General features: G+C 42.4%; 2 protein-coding genes and 1 non-coding gene across 8 annotated transcripts; 2 read left to right on the plus strand and 1 right to left on the minus strand.

The window, feature by feature from the left end:
- The first annotated feature begins 8,007 nt into the window (after window positions 1-8,007).
- Window positions 8,008-12,607, plus strand: LOC408297. Its single transcript, XR_003305513.1, has 3 exons — window positions 8,008-8,416; window positions 11,382-11,614; window positions 12,282-12,607. It is a non-coding gene; the product is annotated as an uncharacterized LOC408297 (transcript).
- On the minus strand, window positions 11,704-18,474 carry LOC102656337 (mitotic spindle assembly checkpoint protein MAD2A). 4 transcript variants are annotated; one of them, XM_006565997.3, is made up of 4 exons: window positions 18,383-18,474; window positions 17,987-18,176; window positions 17,503-17,865; window positions 17,029-17,402 (listed from the first exon to the last, which is right to left on the minus strand). In XM_006565997.3, the coding sequence occupies exons 2-4, from the start codon at window positions 18,057-18,059 to the stop codon at window positions 17,203-17,205; spliced, it is 636 nt and encodes a 211-aa protein (XP_006566060.1). In that variant the 5' UTR covers window positions 18,060-18,176; window positions 18,383-18,474; the 3' UTR covers window positions 17,029-17,202. The 4 variants fall into 4 exon arrangements, with proteins under 4 accessions (XP_016769904.2, XP_006566060.1, XP_006566061.1 ...); XM_006565998.3 differs by having other exon boundaries at window positions 17,987-18,179; XM_016914415.2 differs by lacking the exons at window positions 17,029-17,402; window positions 18,383-18,474 and adding an exon at window positions 11,704-11,888 and having other exon boundaries at window positions 17,987-18,274.
- On the plus strand, window positions 18,470-22,011 carry LOC725047 (nucleolin 1). 3 transcript variants are annotated; one of them, XM_001120943.5, is made up of 5 exons: window positions 18,470-18,672; window positions 18,975-20,756; window positions 20,828-20,914; window positions 21,139-21,548; window positions 21,652-22,000. In XM_001120943.5, exons 1-4 carry the CDS (start codon window positions 18,571-18,573, stop codon window positions 21,523-21,525), a joined length of 2,358 nt encoding a protein of 785 aa, XP_001120943.2. In that variant the 5' UTR covers window positions 18,470-18,570; the 3' UTR covers window positions 21,526-21,548; window positions 21,652-22,000. The 3 variants fall into 3 exon arrangements, with proteins under 3 accessions (XP_001120943.2, XP_006566059.1, XP_006566058.1); XM_006565996.3 differs by lacking the exon at window positions 21,139-21,548 and having other exon boundaries at window positions 21,652-22,011; XM_006565995.3 differs by lacking the exon at window positions 20,828-20,914.
- The last annotated feature ends 435 nt before the right edge of the window (window positions 22,012-22,446 follow it).

Here is a 22,446-nt window from a genome sequence, read left to right on the forward strand (position 1 = left end):
AGTTAATTCCGCGTCAGAGGAACGTGAACTTTGCGCCGTTTCAAAACTCAAGCCTCGCCCACGAAGTTTGTTCCCCAACTGTAACATTGCACCTTGTTATTCGTAGTGCCGGCTGTATTTGCATTAACACGGTTGACGTATGGGGCGCGTGAGAACCAACAGCGTTACCTCCCGCGCTTGCCAACAGAGACCACCACCGCTGGGCTAACGATGCTTTGATAGTAAACGTTCGGGAGATCGGCGAAAAATAAGGGAGAATCTCTTCTTTTTTCTCTCTCTCTCTCTCTTTCTCTTCCTCTTGCTCCGTCCACCACCACGGGTTCAACCTAAAATTCGAAACACGAACTATACCTCTGTTCAAGATCCGTTTGTCGGGGACGTACTGTGTGTGTGTGTGTGTATCGGGTGACACGTGATCCTGTGGAGTAACGTGGTGGAAAAAATCTGTTGGACAATCGAAGCCGGGGACCGTCCAATCGATCTCGACGCGAGAGAGAAAGAGAGAGAGAGAGGAAGAAAGAAAAAAAAAAAAAGGAAGTGAGAATCGTTAAAAGCGGCGCTTGGAAAAGTAGTTGGCAACGGTATCGGGTTTTCCGGTGAATCGAAACTATCCCGGTCGCGCTTTTAGGACGGGGCCCGCCGCTATATAAAAATCCCCCGTGGAAAATTCCCTCGGAAAAGTCGTATCGAGTTATATTCGCTTTTACGAGCTCCGTAAGGGAGGAACGTGTACGGGTAGAATTTGAAAAATTTTCACCGACCGGCGAGTATAGAAATTTCGCGCGCGATGAATCTCGCATGATCTCCTTACAACGCAACTCCGTTCGAGTTGATGCAACTTGCCCCCGTTATACAAATAATTCATCCAGGATGTAGATCGATAAATTCGAAACGGGTGTTTTCTATCTGACGTTAACGTTGACGCGATCGTTTGAAAAAGAAAGAGAGGGAAAGAGAGAAACAAGAAATATGTCGATTTTAATACAAATTTCGAAAATCCGCTGGAGGGTCGATTAAATATTTCCTTTTTTTCCTTTTTTTTTTTTTTTTTTTTTTATTGAACAAACAACAAACCTCCCGGAACGATGTTTTTATAATTGAAAACGCCGGTCCCTCCGTTTTTTTTTTTTTTTTTTTTTTTCCTTTTTTTTCCCCACCGAATATTCGAAACAACGATCTTTCCTCCCTGTTCGAATTTTTCCTCCGCTCGATCGCCGTGAAAAATATCGACTGTTTTTTTCTCCATAATTCCCTGACCGCGAACGAAAACGCGCGATTATCGCGAGGAACGTTTTCGAGAGTTGACATTTCGATTTTTATTCCTATTTTTCACGATCGATTTTTCAGGGGAGAAATAATATATAGACGAGAAACCGTGTGTCGGCCTATTTCGCGTTTACGATGCGAGAAACAGGTGCGATTCGGTGAAAAAACGATTTCCTTGCGGATGAAGGAGAGAACGAGAAAGATAAAAAGAAAGAGAGAGAAGATAAAACGATTCTTTTAAAGATAGAAAAACCTTGAAGGTGAACGATTCTTAATTCCAATCTGTCGCGCGTGTTATTGGTAGGACCCTATTAATAGCGGGAAGGTTGTCCAACCGAAGGAGAACGGTTCGATGACTCTGATCCGGCGTCGAGCGGAGAGGATCGCAACGGGCGATCCATAATTTGGCGAAATGGACGAAGGGAGGTGAAAAAGAGGTTTTTCGATCGACGCAACGGTAGCGGTTTTGTAATCGATTAAAGCGATAGCCGTTGAAACAGGCCGTGGAACAAAACGCGGAGGGGACGGTGGGCAAATAACGCGTGCGTTGTTCGGTGTACAACCGGCGCGGTAAACAACCGACCGGGGTTCAAGGGAACTGGAATATGTGGAATGAAAATTTGAGGACCCACGATTTTAAAACCGTGATTGGAAGGGATGCGATGTGTCAGCCGAGCGTTTATTAAAACGCGCGAGAAATGCAACGGATTAAATTGGGGAAAAAAACCTCGTTTCGAGCACGCATTCGTTCGAAACGAATTACTTCTCGGCCGCAGACCGAGATCGACATCCGGCGAGATCTCCTCGATAAAGCTTCGGCCGGCGAGGAAGAATAGCGGCGATTCGACGCGCGAAGGGAGTGAAGAGAGCACGAGAGGAACGACAGGTTGCGCATTTTCGCGCCGGCATCGGGCGCGATCCGTGAAATTATGCCGCGCGATGCACGTCGGCCGTGACGACACACACGGACGTTCGCATAATCGAGCGGAGAGGGATCGTTGGAACGTGGTCACCGCGGCGTGAAGCGAGTTCGGATGCAAATCTCGCCATCCCGCCGTTTCGCATCCCGCATGTTCGAAAGAGATCGCGTCGTTGCATCGTTCGCGATCTCTGGGCAAGGGTGGCGGACACCACCCTCTCGATAGGAGAGTTCTCGCGCTCTCGAGCGACGAAAGAGAAAGGGAGGGAGGGAGGGAGAAAAAAAGTAGGAAAGAGGGAAATACCGACAAAAGACTGTTAAAGCGCAATTACGTGGGCAGAACGCGGGCGAAAAAAAGGAGCAACAAGTAGGGGGAAAAAATATCGCCGCGCGACGTGCAGTTGCGAAAAACGCGAGCTCGCCAGAGGGAACCGGCCGGTAATTGCGAGCGCAGCCGCGAGAGGGGGGGAAGGGGAGAGCAGCGCGACCAGCCCCGAAACGAAATAATTCTCGGGACGGGAAAACAAAGGGGTGTGGTGGTCGGCAGAAAATCCGAAATACGAGTAGGAAGTACCGTTAACCCCGGACAATCGCGGATAGCAAGGCAAATGGGATGTAAATCTTGGTTCGCTTTGCGTTATGTCATTCCCGGTCCGCAGAGAGGTGAAACGGTCGTAAAGCGTGGGTGGGAGAGGCGTGGATTATGCGGGAGAACGGAGCCGTGGCTTTTACGAGCGGCGTCCTTCGCGTGAAAATCCGGCTTCAGGCCGGGCCTGTTATGCGAGCGTTCGACGATGACGACGACGACGACGAGGCGAAGCGTTGCGTACCGGGCCTGGATCATTCACCCTGTCGCGTCCACGCCATCATCACCGCGAGCAAACGACCGATTTCTGACCGTCCCGCGTCCTTCCGGCACAACACGATCCGGCTACACGCTCCTATTACCGTTTCGATAAATATCAAACGCGTTCCCCTCCCATTTCTCCGTAATGGAGGAGAGGGGGAGGGGAAGTTAAAGTTAAAGTTGACCGAGAGAGGATAAACGAAGCACGCAGCTCGAACGAAAAAAACGCGTCGATTCCCTCGATTTTTCTTCGACAATTCCCTCCAAAGTGCTGCAGAGAAGCGAACGCGTTTCGCGTTCGTCGTTGTCTCGCGATTTACACGACGTTCCCCGTCAAAATAAAGATATATCTCTCGAGTGATTCGTTCCATCCCGGTCCCGATATTTCCAAGGTGTGAACGCCGCGACCTCGACGATTCGATTCTTCTCAACGTTCGCTCACCCGCCGATCCCAGACACGGCGAGTCGCGGGAAACGAATATGGCGCAACGAATTGTTTTCATTCGCGATTTTTCTTCGTCTCTCTCTCTCTCTTTCTCTCTTTCTCGATGTCTATTCGACGACGACGTTAAACCTCGCTAAAGAAGATATTTTATATTTATCGTCGAGCGATAACTATTCCCCCAGCGTTCAAAGACTCTAAAAGATCCCGCAGCCACGATCCCTGAAATGGTCGCGATTTAACCGAAGAGAAAGATAGAGAGAAAGAGAGAGAGAGAGAGAGAGAGAGAGAGAGAGAAGGTAATTCGAATTAGAACGAAAGAATTAACGGCGACTCGAAACACGAGACCGTTCTCATGACGCTAAACAACTCGACAGATTAAACGTTAAACGATTCGCACGGCCTTAATGAGTCGGGCATTAATGCTCGCCGTGAAAAATCCCAACGACCCAATGTCGTAATGGCGAACGTAAATACAGAGGTTCGTTCGGAGACGTATCGTATTGTGGTAGCGGGAATTCGAATAAATTGTTCCCGGTGCAGCACTTCACTTAGCAAAACCGTCGAAGGGGGCGGTTAACAACAATGCACTCGCAGACACACATATATATATATATATATATATGTATAAAAGTGGGGGGTGGGGGAAGGATGATGGATCCGGACGCGAAACAAAAGAAACGAATTAAAGTGCGCGTACGATGAAAGGTCAGTAAATTAAAATGTATGAAGAGGGGGAGGATGGGGAGGAGGGAAGGTATGGGGGGGAGGGAGGTATGTATCGACAGCGTGAACGGCCAACGATGAAACGAACAATGGTGATTGCGGCGAAACGGGACGTGGCGCGCATTACCGGCTGTGATCAAACGTAACGATTAAATCGAAATTAATACGCGTGTTCGAGGGCGGTGCTCGATTGCCCGTAAAAGTATTCTCGTGCCCGATTGAAAGAGAAAGAGAGAGAGAGGGGGGGAATTTCATTCATCGCGACGCTTTCAGCTCGCAGTTGGAAAAAACGCGACGAGAATTCTTATCCAACCCGTTCCCCCGATCGATCCATCCTTTTTTTTTTTTTTTTACGTCCTTCCCGTTCGAAAAATTCGTTACGAAAATTCCATCCTTCGAGCGGGAAGCGTCGTATTCATCGAATCGGAAAAAAAAAAAAAAAAAAAAAAAGAAAATAAAATAAAAAGGGAAAAAAGGAGGAGGGAGAGGGGAGGGGAAAAAACGAGTTGAACGACTCGCCGTAAATCGAAAGATTTAAACGCGACATTTTTCCGTTTTCACGGCTTGTTTTCGATTTACTCCGTGCCAGCGGCTTTTGAAATTCGAAAAACTGTCACTCGCAATGCGTCGTCGGCCGAAACGACTAAACGTCCTCCGCGCAACCGGTTACGCGGAGATTAATACGCAGCGGATATCGCCAATTTATCGAGCACGATACCCATTTCCTTTATCGAACTCGAGCTTAAGGATCGAGCCATATATATATATATATATATATATATATATATATCTAAGAAACGAGGGAAGAGGAAGGGAAGAGGAGGGATTCACGGTCACGGGTGGAAAGGTGTACGTTCCCCTAGCGTTCATCTCCGTTATCCCCGGTTCGTCGCTTCAATTGTTAATCGGCCTCTCGCGAGGGCGTACGTACGACCGTACGACGTAGCCACGTTCCATCCTCCCCCCCCGTACAGTAAACGCCGCAACCCACGATCCACAGAGCGCTTTATAGCTTTCATTAAAGCTCACGGAGCCTGTACAAGGACATATGTCCCCGAGGGGGGCGAGGGGACGGCACACGGGTTACAAGGAGGTTGTGGCTTACGGGAATTCATGGATCCCACGATTTTCTCGCTCATCGCCGTATCATACGCGGTGTTTACAAGAGCGAACGGGCCATCACAGTTCGCCTGTGAATCCGCGTTACGACGCTGGCCGAACCATTAAACTGTTAACGACGCGAGCGACGACATTCGGCGGATCGTAGCCATCCGACTGGACGACGCGACACCGACCGTCGCGTCGTCCACCCGTCGTCGCTTCCTTCCTCCTTCCTTTCGTCGACTCCATCTCTCGACGGAGGAGGAGGGAGGAAAAGTACTTCGGCTGGTATCGAGACGTATCGTGACGCGTCAAGAGGGAGAGATCGTGAAAGAGCCGTAAAGGGGTCGAGAAGTAAAGGGTAAGCTCGGCCCTAAGAAAAGGAGATCGAAGGAGGTGGAGGAAAAGGCACGACCGGCGTACGTGCCGCGAGATACAATTTGAAAATTGATCCCTGCCTTGATCAAACCATTGACGAATTCACCCCGAGAGAACCAGGGAGCAGGAGTAGGAGAAGCTTGCCGGTTACCCGGGTCAACGGTAATACGATAGAGTTACGGTATATGCCTTGGCCACCCCATTATATCGGTCTGGAACCCTTTGGGAAATTGTCTATGGCGCCGGGCCGGGCCTCGATCAACCGTGAAATGTAGTCTGATGCGCATCACCGTGGCGAGGCTATCGTTCCGTTATACACTCGGATGCCGCGTTACCGATCCGATCCGATACACACCCGTTCCGATGTCCTACGACCGACAACAATCCTCGAGCTCGATCTTGGATCTTGGACCGACACGTTTGCTCGCGTCCCACGTTTTCCTAATTTTTCGCAGTCGAATTGGAATCGGGCCACGAGACTCGCCTAGTACCGCTTGATTTTCAACGGCTAATTGATTGTTGCATCGGATGCCGCGTTACCAATCCGATCCGATACACACCCGTTTCGATGTCCTACGACCGACGACAGTCCTACGAGCTCGATCTCGATCTTGGATCTTGGACCGACACGTTTGCTCGCGTCCCACGTTTTCGTAATTTTTCGCAGTCGAATTGAAATCGGGCCACGAGGCTCGCCTTAGTACCGCTTGATTTTCAACGAGCACGCGGCTAATTGATTGTTGCATCGGGATTTGCGGGATCGAAATTACTTTTCGCCGAGTAGCGGCGCTCACCGGGAGGGGGAGGAATGGAGAGAGGGAAGATGGGGGGATAAGAGAGATCCACGGATCAACGTTTGGGCCTACGTTGGTCGGTGCACTTTGTCGATCGGACTCGAAGCTCGAAGCTGTTAAGTTTTAACGCGGACTTTGACATCGGTACGCGTCGTTAAAGCGATTCCCGAGAGTTGTAGCAACTTTACCGTGAAGAAATTTATTGCTTTATGAGTCTGGCAATGGGGCGTTTACCAGCAATTCTCGTTGGTCAAATTCCCGTCGTTACGACTACTGACCGGGGAGGGGGGGAGACAGGGGACGGGGGACAGAGAGCATCGCGTCCCGAATACGGGATCGAAAAAAATCTCTCGAAATATCGCGCTTCCTCGGTGATCGTTCCGCCTCTCGGTGAAAAGAAAAGAAAAGAAGAAGAAAGATGGAAGAAGAAAAAGAAAAAAATCATCACGTTGGATCTTTCTCTTTTCCTTCTCCCCCCTCCCCGCGAAAAAAAAGCGGCCTCGCCGCGAAAATCATCCTCGAGGAAGGGATCCCCTATCAGGGATCAGCGGCATCTTTCATCGGACCATATAACGGCGTTATAAGCAGCATTAAGAGAGATAGGTGAAGCGAGAATGATTCACGAGAGACGGAAATAGAACTATGACCGTTTCTCGACCCCGTGTGCTAGCTCTTCTCGTGCTCGCTCTTCTCGAGGGGTCGACCGAAAGCCCTGAAGAGCCCGTAAGACGACCGCCGGTGTAGTACGAGGCCGGACCACTCCCGCTTTCAAAAATGCACGCGCACTCTTTCCCACACCGATTCCTCGCGCGTTCGCGTTTTCTCGTTTCACACACACACACACATACACACATACACACATATATATCTACATACGCACGCATTACCGGCTTCTCCAATTCCTTCGTTCGATTCACAATCCTTGTTTTAACGATAAATTGAATTTCGAACGATCGATAATTTCCCCTTCCCCCGTCGGTCGGGCGATGATTCTGAATCGAAGGAACGGCGAATCGGCGAAGTCTCGCCCGTTAACCATTTACACGAGAGAAATTAATGGAGAATCGTGTTTCTTTCCTGCTCGCTAACTCAAGATATGGATAAATTCTCTTCGTTCGCCGAGGACGTGACGCTCGCCCGCTTCTAGCGCATCTAGCGGCACTGTCAAGGTAAATTAACGATTAACAGTCTCACTTGTATGCTAACGCTTAACGATCTTCGCTAACCGTATAAGGAAGAAAACAATTATTGGCCGCTGTACAGCCGTCTACGCCGATCTTTCATAACTCTACTAATCTCTCGTCGAATATACCCATCGAATCATCTGGATAGAGATAGGCGAAACGCGCGGGGGCGCTTCCGGTGGTGGACAAAGAACCGGTATACATATATATGTATATATTCGGAATATTAAACGTCGCCACGGCAAATTTATCGGGGCGTTATCGAATCCATCTATCCAGGTAATTCGCAGGTGATCGACCACTTGGACAAAGACTAACCATCGATCTTCCTGACATTGTTGTGCTTGCAGCTTGCACATCGGGACATTCATCGTGTTTTGTTTTGTTGTAGCCTCACCCACACCCCATCCCGATATCCATTCAGGTTCCTACATACGCGTCCTCGTCTTCTCCACTCTCCTCGGGCTCTCCAAGTTTCCGCGCGACATCTCCATTCCCCCCCGACCACCACCCGACCAAACGTCTCCTCGAGCTTCCGCGACCTTCCTCCTCCTCCTCCTCCTCCTCCTCTTCTTCTTCGTCTCGCCTCGCTTCACTCGCACCTCCAACGTTTCCCACTTTCCCGCTTCGTTTCCTACATCTTCCGAATCCTCCTCCTCCTGCTCTTCCTCCTCCCCCTCCCCCTCCCTCTCCTCCAGTTCGTCGTTGCCTCGTTTCGAGACCGCAACGAGCATCTGGCCACGCCGTCGATTCTCAGAGGTAAGTTCGTAACGCCCCCCGTCCTCGGTTGTTGTTCACCGGTATTTAGAGAAATTATGCAAGACTATCGGTGCTTGGATCCTAAAGGATGTCACGTTTACGATGTTTATACACGTTCCGGATTTACTCGCCATTGTTCACGCCTCCTTTCATCTCGCCGAGAGACGAGATCTTGGATATCTGTATTTTCTCTCCCTTCTCCGTTTTCGTTTCGATAGTAGTTCACCCGTTTTATAAAAAAACGCGTCGTTTATAATTAACCAAAATGGCCACTTTTTTTTTAAAATTGGGCTGGGATCCGTGGGATCATCCGTGGATATTTTTTTTTTATTTCTTTTTTTTTTTTTATTTTTTTTTGTTTTTCAATGAACGATATATAATATTCGAAAGCTAATACGAATACACGTGTGATAGATATATTGTCTAGGGAAATCGATTTTATTTTGGTAAAAACTGCCTCTCGAAAACGGGCAAAAGAGAATCAAACCGAGTGCATACTCGACGAATTAAAAGAGAGGGGAAATATGAATTGAATTTCGACGATCGATAATAATTTAAGTAAAATTATTAATAAATTCGGCTGTACCACGTCAAATATTCAACTTGGCGCGCGGAAATGATGAAATTTCGATGGTTGGAAAAGGGTGCAATTTCCAATTTTGCACAATCTCTCTCGGATTTCCCTCCCCCCCCAAAAATTAATTACTATATCAAAAGGGCAGGCACGAAATATAGATATTGTATTTTTTCTTCTTTTTTTTTTTTATCTCCAATTCACGCTAATCGATCGCTAATTCCGCTGTACCACCGGAGAACGGATTAAAGCCGTGGATATATACCGATCCTCGAACGATCGATCCGATCGTTCTTTTTTTTTCACCTCCTCCCCACCCCTATATCATCGATTATTCGTTTCTGCAACTTCGAAAAAAAAGTAATTCGTAGATTAATAAACGCGGAGGAGCCAATGTAATATGCAGTCAAGTTTCCCTCGAGTCCTTAGATAGCGCTGTAGCGCGCAGAGGAATGGTCGTTTTGCGAGAAGGAACGCCGGTGAAAAGCGGGAAAAGGAGGGCGGGGGGGAGGAGGAGGAGGAGGAGCGCAGCGAAAAGAGTGCCCAGGGATATGAGCTCCGCGATATCTCCGCCAGAGCTCTTTGCTAACTCGCGGCAACCTTTACATCGAGGGAAAAAGCTGGTACGAAAAAAAAAAAAAAGAAAAAAGAAAAAAAAAAAAAGAACGCGAACTCTCGAAACGCGGCGAGCTCGAACGCTTCGCGAAAAAAGGGAGGGAGGGGGAGGGAGAGGAAATGAAAGGAAATAAAGAAAAATGGGGAGAATGAGAGAGAGAGAGGGATTTGCCAACGATCGTCCAAAGAAATCGCTGCTAAATTCTCCATGTTTAAAAATGAGCTCGAAAAGGTTTACTTTGCGCATTTATTCAATCAGAATAATTTAATCCGTTAAAATCGTAGCGGAACCTCGCTCAGCCCGGAAATTGTATTTCGTATTTTCAAGATAAAAGAGATTTCGAGAAAAATGTATTCGAGATAATAATAAACTGGGATGGAGAATGAGGCTTTTCGAGGTAGACCACGTCTGATATCGAAAGTTCGTTCAGATTTACGTATACATATATATATACTCACTCGTGTGGCGGTTGCAACGTGTGCAACGTTCGCGTCCTTAACAACACCGCGGCCATAATGGACTTGCAAACTATTCGACGCGTGGTAACGCCGTGGCGGTAGCCAACTTGGCTACGGTTTCAAAAGTGATCCTCCATCCCCTCCTCATCCTTGTCGTCGTCGTCGCGTACGGGGCAACATTTCCGAATTATCCGAATCCTTATCCGAGATAAGCGCGCGTATTATCTTAGACCGTGGAGAAACTCGTTAATCGCGGAGAGGGAAGAATAACGTTTCGCAAGGGCAAAGGATCGACGACAATTAAAATTGCTCGGGGAGGAAAGAGAAGAGGAGGGAAGAGAGACTTTGCCGGGAAATTTGTTAATGGTGGATAAAGGCACGTTTCACGCCTCGGCCATTCTGTGCGACGATCGAAATCAATTACGGGAACAAATTGTAACGAGCGTCCTTCGTGGCGAACGCGAGATAAAAATTAAATTTCCCCATTTTCATTCGGTGGCCGCGAGCACGTTGAACGTGGGGGGAGGCGGCAATTATTTTTTAATCGTCGCCCGAGTGTAATCGCGTATTAATACGCGAATGCGGAGCCCCGATAATTGCGCGGGAAACGCGATTCAGTTCGGTTGAAAATGGTTTCGTTGGGAACCGCAACAAGAAACGAGACCGATACCGTCACTTTAACGTTTGTTCATAGATAAATCTAATGGCCCGTGCTAATTAGAAACAAAGACCATTATCGGCCCTCCCCAGCCGGCGAGCAAAAACGAATTTCCCCCTCCGATCTATCTATTACCGATCCCCCTTCGTTCGTAACGACTGTTAAACTGCGAAAACCTTCCATACGTAATAACACCGAATATGTATATCACTCGATCGAAATCTAACCGTATCTATTCCTATTAGCCCGCGTGTATATCCATTAAATTCTATCCTCTCGCTATTTCCATTTTATATATATATCTTGCGGAAAACGGAGAAGAATCCAGCATCGGTAGAGAATCCTTGGAAACCTTGGAGTAGTAATTGTTATTTAACTCTCAAAGATTGAACGGGAGCTCGAGATCCAAGCATACGGTTGTTCCGGCTTAATTCATTCGCTTGCTCAGAGTCCAGAGTTATCTCCCACCCCAACTTTCCATCGTTAGACGTTAGTAGTTCCCCCGAGGAAGTTGGCGACCCTTGATGGCCCCAGATAAACTTGATAGAGGCGGACTAATTAGGCCGGAAAGTAACCTAGAGATGGGGATCGGGATCGGCGAGCTTTTCGAGGACACGCACATCCCCCCGATAATTTTGCACGGCCGCTTCCTGCCACAGGAGAGCCCCAGAAGATGAAGCGATTCGCCGACCAACGTCATCCACGCGCATCCCGCATCCTGGATCGTCGTCGATAGCTCGACACCGTCAACTAGCCTGCTCGAATTCAACGCGGGGAGCGTACTTTTCCGGTTGACCATCCCGGAACCCCTTCACTGATACTTGAACCAAGCTCTACGTCCTCCCGAGCGACCGCCAGCGTCGATATCCTCCTCTTGATCGTACCGAACGGGGTAAGAATCCTTCTTTTCTCTCTTTCTCTCTCTCTCTCTTCGTCTTCTTCTTCCTACGAGGAACCGATCGAATTCGAAGCGCAACCCTCTCGATGGTAATCGGTTTAACAGAGAGGAGAATTAGAATTTCGTTGGATCGATTCCATTAGGCGCTTTAAGCAGCTTGTTTGTCGAGGAGAGAGAGAGAATACAGTTGTTATATCGAAAGAACGGCGTCGAGATGATCTTTGTGGGCAGAGATACGAAATAGATGGACGAAGGAAGAAGAATGGTTCTGAAACAGACACGAAGGGAAAAGGTGAGAGAATAATCGCGGGACGAGATTCAACGGAGGAGAAGAAAATTTCGGACGTAAAACGGGAGGATGTGTCTCGTGTCCCGTTTCGTTCAGAAATGAGAAATTGAAGGATGAATGAATCGATACCCGTATTTTGATTCGCGTATTCTGTACTTTCGTTTGTATATATTTATATATCTGTATAAACGTTGAATGTTTGATTGACTCGTAGCAGTCGTGGCAAGATCACCTTAAAACCGTATCGTAATTTACTTTAATTTGTCTGTTTTTAACTTCGGTTTTATTCTCAATCAAATCAAATCAAAACCGAGGAATATCGTCAAATTTCCTCCCCTCCCAAATTTAAACTTTTTTTCTCTCTTCTTTCAGAACATCGTCGAGTGGCTCGACATCGTCCGAGAGCAAGCGAACGAAGGAGGATCTCGAACGAAGAACAGAAGAAGAGGGTGGACCATCTCGAATGGGAACATCACGTTCACGGATGGAAAGAAGAATATGGAGAAAAGAAACAAAAAAAGAGAAAAAAAGGAATCGCACTTGAGAGAGAGAGAGAAAAAGAAGAAGAAAAAAAAACAGAGATAGAAATCTCCGGCCGTCTCTTTCTCTCCTCAAATCCCTCTCTTTCGCTCGAATAGAACAGCCGGGCCGAAACGTGCGATAAACGTTGAACAGTTCCGCGCGAACTAGGCTCGCCGTCACCGACAAAAACTATCGCGGCCAAATCAAATTTAAGTCCCATGAGTGTAAACTGCATTTACGGAGATATGATGTTTTTTTTTTCGGCCGTGTTCGCGCGGTCTGTTCCAACAAGTTTAATTTTCTCTCCCGGGATCCCTCCTCCTCCTCCCCATCCCTCGCTCGTCAATCATCGTTTATCGCGTATCGAAAATTAAAAACTGGAAATTCGCAAAAGTATATCGATCTTCCTCCCTCGTTCGTTTCCATTCCCATCCGCAAAAGGGGGAGAAGGAGGGGGCGGAGGAAGGAAGGAAGGAGAGGCGTCATCTTCCGACGTTTCCATATACATTAGAAATCCCCGCGTAATCTTTGTTGAAAGCGAGTCGCAAATCCGTGTTTTCCTTTCTTTTTCGAAGAAGTCTCGTCGTCTCGCCGGGGGAGATTTATATCGCCGAGAGGCGAAGACGAGGGGGGGGGGGGAGGGGTAAAAGAACGCGGCAGGTAAAGAGAGAATTGGAGAGGGGAAGAGAAGAGCAGGGAAGACGTCGTAAACCTTATCCGCAAGCACGTGCGGATCGTTAGAACGCCACGTGGACGCGACGATTTCGTTTTTTACGGGATTGCAAGAGGGAAGAGAGGCGGGCGATCCCAGGGATCCGTGTAATAGGATTTCCGGGATCAACGGAGTTCTCTTTCCTTTCAACGGGGCGAACTTAACCGAGTCTTCGAGGCAGGGGCGTTGATTGACGCCGCTTAAGTTCAATAAGAAAATTTCGAAAAAAAAAACCTCGTGTTCGTATTTGTTTCGTTCGCAAGAAGTAAAGAAATATCTGTCTTGGAAATTTTCCCTCCGACTTCTTGCGAGATTCGAGAAATTGAAGCTCGTCTCCGAGCCGAGCCGCGATTAATTTTGTAATTCGGCGGGAACAACTGCCCCGAGGAACGACCAAAGGTGTTGCAAAAATCCGGAGCAAGAAATCAATCGTTGAAAAAAATGACGCTCCTCGATTTTCGAGCGACAGTTCGTACTGTTCAGACGCGTCCAGGACGCGTATTCTTGTACAAAGTTTTCCTTGTATTCCCTTCGAGCAGCGTGTGTGTGTGTATGTGTGTATGTATGTATGTATGTGTGTATGTATGTATGTATGCGCGCACGCGTCCAAATGCGCCGATCGATCGAGACGTCGAATTCCAAATCCATACGTTCTGTTCTAAGTAGATTAGGGGAAGGGGAGGTTTTTTTAAGGGGAAATCGGGTGGGAAATCGGTGGACCGAGTCGTTTGCGGCTCCACTTTCGGCTTCTCTCTCCGCGAGAAAGGGTGGTGGTTGCGTTATTACTCCGAGCCAAGGAGGAAGTGAAGAAATCGAAGGCGGCAGTTTAATTAACGGTGGAGTTTGGCGGCAAGCATCGCCGTAAGAATTGTTACGGCCTCGACATCGGCCGAGTAATTGCATTTTCGAGGTGCACCGTCGTCGAATCCGTAATATCGGCCTCGATTGGCCTCGGCGAAACGATCGCCACGACGTGGAATGGCCAAGGAGGGTGGAAAACACGTAAGCGGGTTGATAATAAAGGGACGACAACGATGGCCGAGTTACTCGTTAGAAGAAGGAAAAGGGGAGGAGGAGGAGGAGGAGGAGGAAGAGGAAGAAGAAGGGGGGCTGTAAAACGTTTCTCCGGACGCTATTCTGCAATAGAAAAAAAAAAAACATTTGTGTTAAAATTGGGCGAAACTTGGACAGATATAGATTATCTTTCGCGTTTCTATCGATCGGGGAAACACACGCACGCTTAATTTTTACATTTTTAGAGCTATAAAGGATTACGTATAAATAGTTGTCGAACGAACGAGCGAACAGTGTTCCAGCGTTCTTCCGCGAAGAGAAGAGGAAACTACTTTTGCCATTTCTAGCAATATATCAAAAAAGAAGAGAAAAAAAAAAGAGAAAAAAAAAGAAAAAAAAAACCTTTGCGAAGAGAAGAAAATCGTGGCAGCGTATGATGTCCGTGCAAGCTTACTAGTGCCGCCGTGCTTTTTCGTTACAAATTCATTTCGTCGCTCGTACCTATCGAACGATTTATATGAAAGTCATCGTAAGTCATCGATGGCGCGCCGTTCCGTCTATTGCCGATACATCCCATCCCCAAACTGAAATCCCTCGTTTCGAATATTTTAATCACGATTGAAAAATCCTGATTTCTTTTCGGTCGATCGTTACTTAGAATAGAAAGAAAAAAGAAAAGAAAAAAAGAAAAAAATCAAAGAGAATAATAAAATATTAAAGTAATATTAAAGTTTACCCGACGTAATCGACAGTGGAACGGAACGACGGGTCTAATCATAGCATAACACAAAAGAAAAATGTATTTTATGATATTTTACGCATAAAACGATCGTAAATCGAATATAGCGATTAGTCCAAGATAAACTTAAGTAGAGGTGTATAAAAAAGGAACGCGAGATGTGGATTAGCGTCGCGCAATATATTCACTGAGGGCTGAGAAGTGAACGCGTCGATTTTGTCGAGCGAATGAAACAGGGCCGCGGAACGGTGATCGCGTGCGAAACGAACGATTCTAACCAACCACGTTCATAGTTAATTACCTATATATATAGAGGATCGTCGATCATTAACGTTTAGCCCCGTCAACGAGATCATCCTGTGCCAGGATCGCATCAAACTATGGAAAAAAAATGCGACCAATCCATTTCCGGAATGTTTGATTTTTCTCTTTTATACACGAGTAAGGAAGGATAATAATCGGCTTGGACGATCCGCGGGGAATCAACCCTCTCTCACTCACTCACAGATAACATTAAGCGCTACTGTAAAATATTGTATATTATTTCACGTTATTTATTTTTCAATGTTTTTACTAGGAGACGCGTTTTTACGATACTCAAGAGGAATTATCGCGTAATGTTATATAGAAATGACACGAAACTCGTCCTGATCCGCGGTGCTGTGCCCACTTTTTTCGTGACGAAACCGGACCTGTCAATTTCCCAGTCTTCTAGTATATACCGAGATGACCGTAAATAAATTATAGAGAAAGGGACAAATAACAAGTTTAGAGGATAATAATTAAATGAATTTTTGATCATTGTTCAGATTTTTACAGTCACAGCGGATCAGCCGGATTGAATAGAATGTTTATAATAAAATTTCAACGTATTTCCAGCAGCTTTTGCAGTGTGTAAAACTAACCAGAGGAATCGAAGCAAATCTAGTCTAGGCGAGAGATTTAAGAGCGTATGAGCTTGCGCGTTAAAAAAAAAGATTATTACGAACGTGCCGTCCGCCCTCGAAAAATGATCGGACGTGATCATAAGCGAAGTGTGAAGCGCGCGAACGCAAGCTTGCCTTGTTCTCGAAAGTTAAGTAATGTTAGTTTTTGAAAATGGGGGCCGATCGAGCGATTCGTTTTGTTACGACTCGTGACGGGAAACGATTACGTTCCGCTGTTGTCCAATAGCGAACGAAGTGCACTATGGATCGTATGGCTAACTCTAGCAGCACGAAATACTAACGAGTTAATAGCAAAATTGTTGTAAGGGGGAAAAACGAACGCTGCAGACGTATTAACGAAGCATAAGCCGCTGTTGATGTTTCCTAACATGATCTTCGATTTCGATCGAAGAGATCGGTTACAATAGGTACCGAAAACGGAGAGAATGTTATGACCAAATACCAATTATTTGACATCGCGAAATAAAATAAAAAAACCGAGAAAAGAAAAAATTTACTTAAGACGCAAGATTTATATTGAATTTCATTTAAAGACAAAATGATTCAAATCCGCCGCAATTATACCTAACGAAATATGCCTAGTCAACGTGTACGTGCTCCTAAGATATTTTCATTCCGCATTCATCATATTTCGAGATTTTGTTTCGATGTTATTATATGTAACATTATTTAATGATAAATTATGATATTAAAGAAAAAAAAAAAAAAAAAAAAAAGAGGAAAAAAGAAAAAAAACAGAATGAAGAATTCGATAAATTTGGAGCATTCGTACACTTTAAAATATTTATGTAATGCTAACGATGTTACTTGCGATTTGGTATATGACGAACGTCAAACACGAAAAATATTTTATTCTAGTCGTATCTTTCATGCTTTGCCAAGTAAAATAATATAATTCCTGTGTTAAGTGTAATAGTCAATTATGTTTTAATAAAATCTGCCAAGATTCTTGTCAATACTTTTCTTTCCCTAATCACGAGTAAATTAAATTAATCACGATTAAATGAATATGAAATGAATAGATATAAATATGTAATCATAAAAGTATATGACTAGGAAACTAGGATTCTCTGAGGAGAGCTGGAATATCCTACAAAGTGAATATGCTTATAAAATTATCACAATTATATCAAAATATATATTCATATAAAAAACTCTTCGTAGATAATATTCATACATATGCATGTTCGAACAAATATTTAAATCTTTAAGAAGAACATGATTGCTTATAAGTTATAATTATTTGTGTAAAATAAGAAATTTAAATAACAGTCTTAATATTAGTTATAGCTAAAAAGATAAAATGAACATATGCTTCATATGTACATTTCAATTATCAAGAAAAAATATATAATATACCTAAACGTTCTTATAGCTAACTATGGTATCCATCTTATGAAGAGAAGTTGAAAATGATCTTAACTGTACTTCTTGACTGTTCGCGATAAATACTGGTTGTGTTTCATCCCATTCTTTAGGAATACCACAGTCAGGTACGGTATAAGTCAAAATATCAAATGAGCATAAACAATCTAATAATGGAAGAAAACTTACAGTACCTGAAATACAAAAGAACCAACAAAACGGATTGTAATATTTTATTAATGTAGAAACGTTTTAATAAAAAATCTTAAATCTGAATTGAATGCAATAAGTTACCTGTGATCTGACGTATAACCTCACGAATCTCCTTTTGTATAGTTTTTACATCCTTTGTACCCACTTCCGGAAAACTATTGTTTGTATTGTCATTAGTACTATTAGAAGTCTGACCTTCATAATCCACTTTGAAATCCCATTTCTCTAAAACTTCTTTGGTATTTACATTTGTTATAACAAGTGTTATCTTTTGTACTTTTCGTTGAACGAGCCATTCTTGAATCTGACCAAGAACAGTATTTAGGAATCCCTTGATCTTTTCATCCGTCGACATTAAAACGAACAAACCAAAATGTTCAGCATGTTCAAACGTTTCTGGTGGATAAATACCTCTTTGATATAAAATACTGTTTACTCCATAAACTGCAACAAAAGATACAATATAATGTAATAATAATGCATTCGATAAAATTCTAAATAATGGGCAATTCTGAGTAATCGGTAAAAATATTTTAAAAGAGTATAAAAAATGCGATCAACTTACGAAGATATTCTTTAACCAACTCTGCTGAACCTTTCAACGTAATACATTTTGTTTTTTGCTGAGTTTCTGTCATAATTTTTAAAGATCTAACACAAAATACAACGAATAACCTAAATTTCTGTTCAAAATTTAACAGCTTTCTAGGTTACCAGAAAGGCGGTTTATCATTTGAAAATATCCAATGCACGACCTACTGACCGATATTTCACCAATCAGAAAAAGAACGTTCATAAAATAGACCATGATTTGACGCACAATATTAAAAATAATATCGATTACAGAAAAAATATTACATAATTAAAGGAAATCAATTGAAAATTTTCGAAATATATATAATTATAAATAAATTATAAATATTTAACTATTTAATTAATATATCAAAATGATTAAACTTACCACCAATCGAGAATTACGTCATATCATATGTGTTCCACAACTAACATGTTACTATACAGGAATAACGCCATCTTCGATCGACGTAATTCGCGTTCGATTGTAGCGCCATACATATAAGAATGGAGAACGTGTGTGATTATCGTGCATCCAATTGCGGTTAACTTTCAAGCTCTTTTCACGCGTCCATCATGGCATCCACTGAAGAACTGAGTGTCTCTGCCCTTGTATACGATTATTTATTGAAAAAAGACGCGTCACTGGCAAAGGTTTTTCAAAAGAAAACGAAAGCGGTAAGGTTATAAGAAACTTTTATATATATATATACAGTAGTTGATCGATTTTCAAGATGTTAATATCCATGCGGTACCAGAAGTACCGCCATTTAGCCATACCACGTGGGCAGTTATATTCGTTATTTTATATTTCAAATTTATATTAAAATAAAATTGTTTATTTATTCTCTTTATCTTCTAGATAAATGCTATTTAATACTTTTAAACATATGTTCCTTATGCGAAATATTATAGATAATAATTAATTTAATTGTAAAACTAATACGACCTTCATTTACGATCATTTATTTTTTTTTTAGCCCACATTACCAAAAGGTGCACCGACAATTCTAGATGTATATCAACATTATCAAAAAACATCTCAGAAAAAATTAAATGTAAAAGCACAAGCTAAAGACAGCAGTTCAGATACAAGTTCAGAAAGTGAGGAAGAAACACCAAAAAAACTTTCTCAAATAAATGGTAAAACTACAGTTAATGCTGTAATAAATAATAAAAAAAATGAATCTTCTTCAGAAGATACCTCCAGCGAAAATGAAAAAGCACTCAAAGTAGTTACAAAAGCTAAAACTGCTGTTAAAACATCCAAAGCATCACCTGTAAAGAAAAAAGAAAGTACAGATGAAAGTTCTTCAGAAGAGGAAGAAGAGACACCAAAAACACAACCTAAAGCAGTATCAACACCTAAAATATCTAAAGAGCAAAAATCTTCGGATGATTCTGATTCTGAAAGTGAAGAAGAATCTAAAACAAACATAACCGCAAAAACAAATACAAAATCAATTATAACATCTAAGACAAAGGTTGGAGCCAATCAAAAGGAATCTTCAAGTGAAGACAGTAGTGAAAGTGAAGATGAAAGTCCAGTTAAGCCAGTATTAAAAAAAGCAACGCCTATTCCACCAACAAAATCAACAGCAAAAAAGGAAGAATCTTCCAGTGATGATTCCGATGATTCGTCAGAAGAAGAAAATGCTAAACCACAATTACCAATCAAAGCTAAATCGAATATAAAATCTGCCAATATTACTAAACCACAGGAATCATCAAGTGATGATACTGATGATTCATCAGAAGAAGCAACTGTTACAAAGACAACACCGAGTATTATTTCTAAATCTAATCAAGAAAAGAAAAAACAAGAAAAAAATATTCAACAAAAGAAAGAAGCAATAAAAGGAAAACAAAATAAAGGTTTAGTTACTAAATCAACAGTAACAGTGACTAAAGAAGAATCATCATCTAGTGAAGAAAGCAGTGAAGAAGAAGCTAAAAAAACTAACATTCTTCAATCAACATCAGTTGCCAGTAAAATTTCATCTAAAAAGGAAGAGTCTTCTAGTGAAGATAGTAGTGAAGAAGAACCACAAGTTAAAAAGGTCCAACCAGTAGCACCATTTTCATTCATCACAAAAAATGTTCCAGTTAAGAAAGAAGAGTCTTCAAGTGAAGATAGCAGTGAAGAAGAACCACCAGTCAAAAAAGTTGCTGCTTCAATAGCACCAGTAACACCAAAAAAAATGTCTGTTAAGAACGAAGAATCTTCTTCTAGTGAAGATAGCAGTGAAGAAGAAGAATCACCAACCAAAAAATCTGTTTCTGCTAAAGTAACATCAGCTAATACTGTAATTAAGAAAACAGAATCTTCTACTGAAGATTCTGATGATTCTGATGAAAATGAAAAATCAGTTACAAAATCAACAACAAAATCAATAGGAAAGAAAGATGAGTCTAGTTCTGAGGATTCATCTGAATCTGAAGATGAAAAACCAGTACCTACCAAAACACCAGTACCTACAAAAACGAAAGCTGATACTAAAAAGGAATCGTCCAGTGAAGATTCTGATTCAGATTCATCAGAAGAAGAAAAACCAAAAACAATTGTTTCAAAATCAAAAACAACAGAAATTAAACAAGATACAGGAGAAAAGTCACAAAAAACACCTAAAGCTGAGAAAAGGAAACATAAAGAAATAGAACAAGAAAAAGATGATGAGGATATAGAAAAACCTCCAATAAAAGCTCAAAAAAATAACTATAGTAATTTCGTAAAGGCAAACAATAGTTTTAATAATGACAAGGTAATTATATCTATCATATTTAATATATTTATTTAAAAAATTTTTTTTTATTTATGAAATTGTATGTTTAGCAACCAAAAAATACTCCATTTCGTCGTGTAAAGGACGATGAGGTAGAATTGGATCCCAAATTGGCAAACAATTCTTTTGAGGCAAAGGTAAATGCTTGGAAACATCTGAAAAGCGCAGATCACTCGCCGTTTTATATAAAGCTTGAGACCATGTTTCCGTGCATTCACCAACTCCTTTTCTAATTTTTCTATTTTCCTTTTTTCTTTTTCATAAAAATTTAAAAAAAGATAGAGATAAAATTAGTTGGACAAATGTTTATGAATGTATATATATAAAACGGCGATTGACCTGAGTTTCTCTTTTGTTTTAGGAGGACAATCAGGAAGAGGGTGGTTTTAAGAAACATGGTGGAAGGGGTGGATTTGGTGGAGGCAAAGGTGGTTTCGGTCGCGGTGGATTTAAGGGAGGTCGGGGCGGTGATAAAGACAGGGGTGGACGCGGGGATAGGGGAGGTAGAGGTGGTTTTAAAGGTGGTCGAGGAAATTTTAGGGGTGGTTTCGATAACAGAAGATCATGGGGTGGGAACGATAGGGGGAATGATAACGAAGGAGGCAAGTCCGACGGATTTAGGAAATCATGGGGTAATAGTGAAAGAGGTGGTCGCGGTGGATTTAGAGGGGGTAAAGGCAATTTTGACAGAAAAAGATCATTCGATAGTGCGCCGGTACAAAATAAAAAAATAACGTTTGACGATTGATGATGATAAAGATATATATAAAGGTGAGGGGTAGTTAGTTTAGAGTAATCAAATATTCAAGTATTCAGTTATTATAATAACTAAAAATATAATTTTTTTTTTCTTTTTTTTTTTTTTTTTCAACAGAAAGGTGCTCGTGGTTCTTGGGGAGAAAAAGCGAATCAAGACCTCAAATACACGAGAGGAAAGTCATTTCGTCATGAAAAGACGAAGAAAAAACGTGGTAGCTACCGCGGCGGTCAAATAGATACTAGCGTCAATTCTATTAAGTTTGACGATTGAATAAACATTATATTGTAAAATATAAATGAACATGTTTTAACATTAGTAACTCGTATATTTAGTTAAGTGAACAGATAGAAAAATATTAGGACCGTTTAAGTTTACCTTAATAAGACACTTTGTTAATATCTTTGAAAACACAACACAATTAACGCTATGTTACAATCATAGAATATAAATTTTATTCATTTTATTATTACATAAGTTATTTTCACGTAGTTCTTTTTTAATATTAATTAGTATCTATAAGACTGCAAATTAAATATATTTGACGAAAATCTCTACCACTTATTTTAATATGAGGAGTATAATTTATGAAAGATACTTCGATATTGACTAGCTTTTGAATTAAAAATTAATGAATGTTGTCTATTGCAATATGTAACATATTTCATAAATTATCCTTCCTAGAATTCATAGGAAATTTGATAGATATCATTTAAATTTGCTAATTAAAACTTGTAAAAGATGTTGCTTAAAAGAATCCTAGCTTTACTCATCGTCAAGTTGTATCGAGAAAAAATTTTTTGAAGATACATTCTCAACGGTGTTCAGTTTTTCAATAGAAATGTGTTTTGACATTGCTTTTTTTATAATTAATAATAAGAACTTGCGATAATAATGTCAAATCGTTCACAA

The sequence above is a fragment of the Apis mellifera genome, linkage group LG10 (genome assembly GCF_003254395.2).
Source record: "Apis mellifera strain DH4 linkage group LG10, Amel_HAv3.1, whole genome shotgun sequence".
In the NCBI taxonomy this organism is placed as follows: Eukaryota; Metazoa; Arthropoda; class Insecta; order Hymenoptera; family Apidae; genus Apis; species Apis mellifera.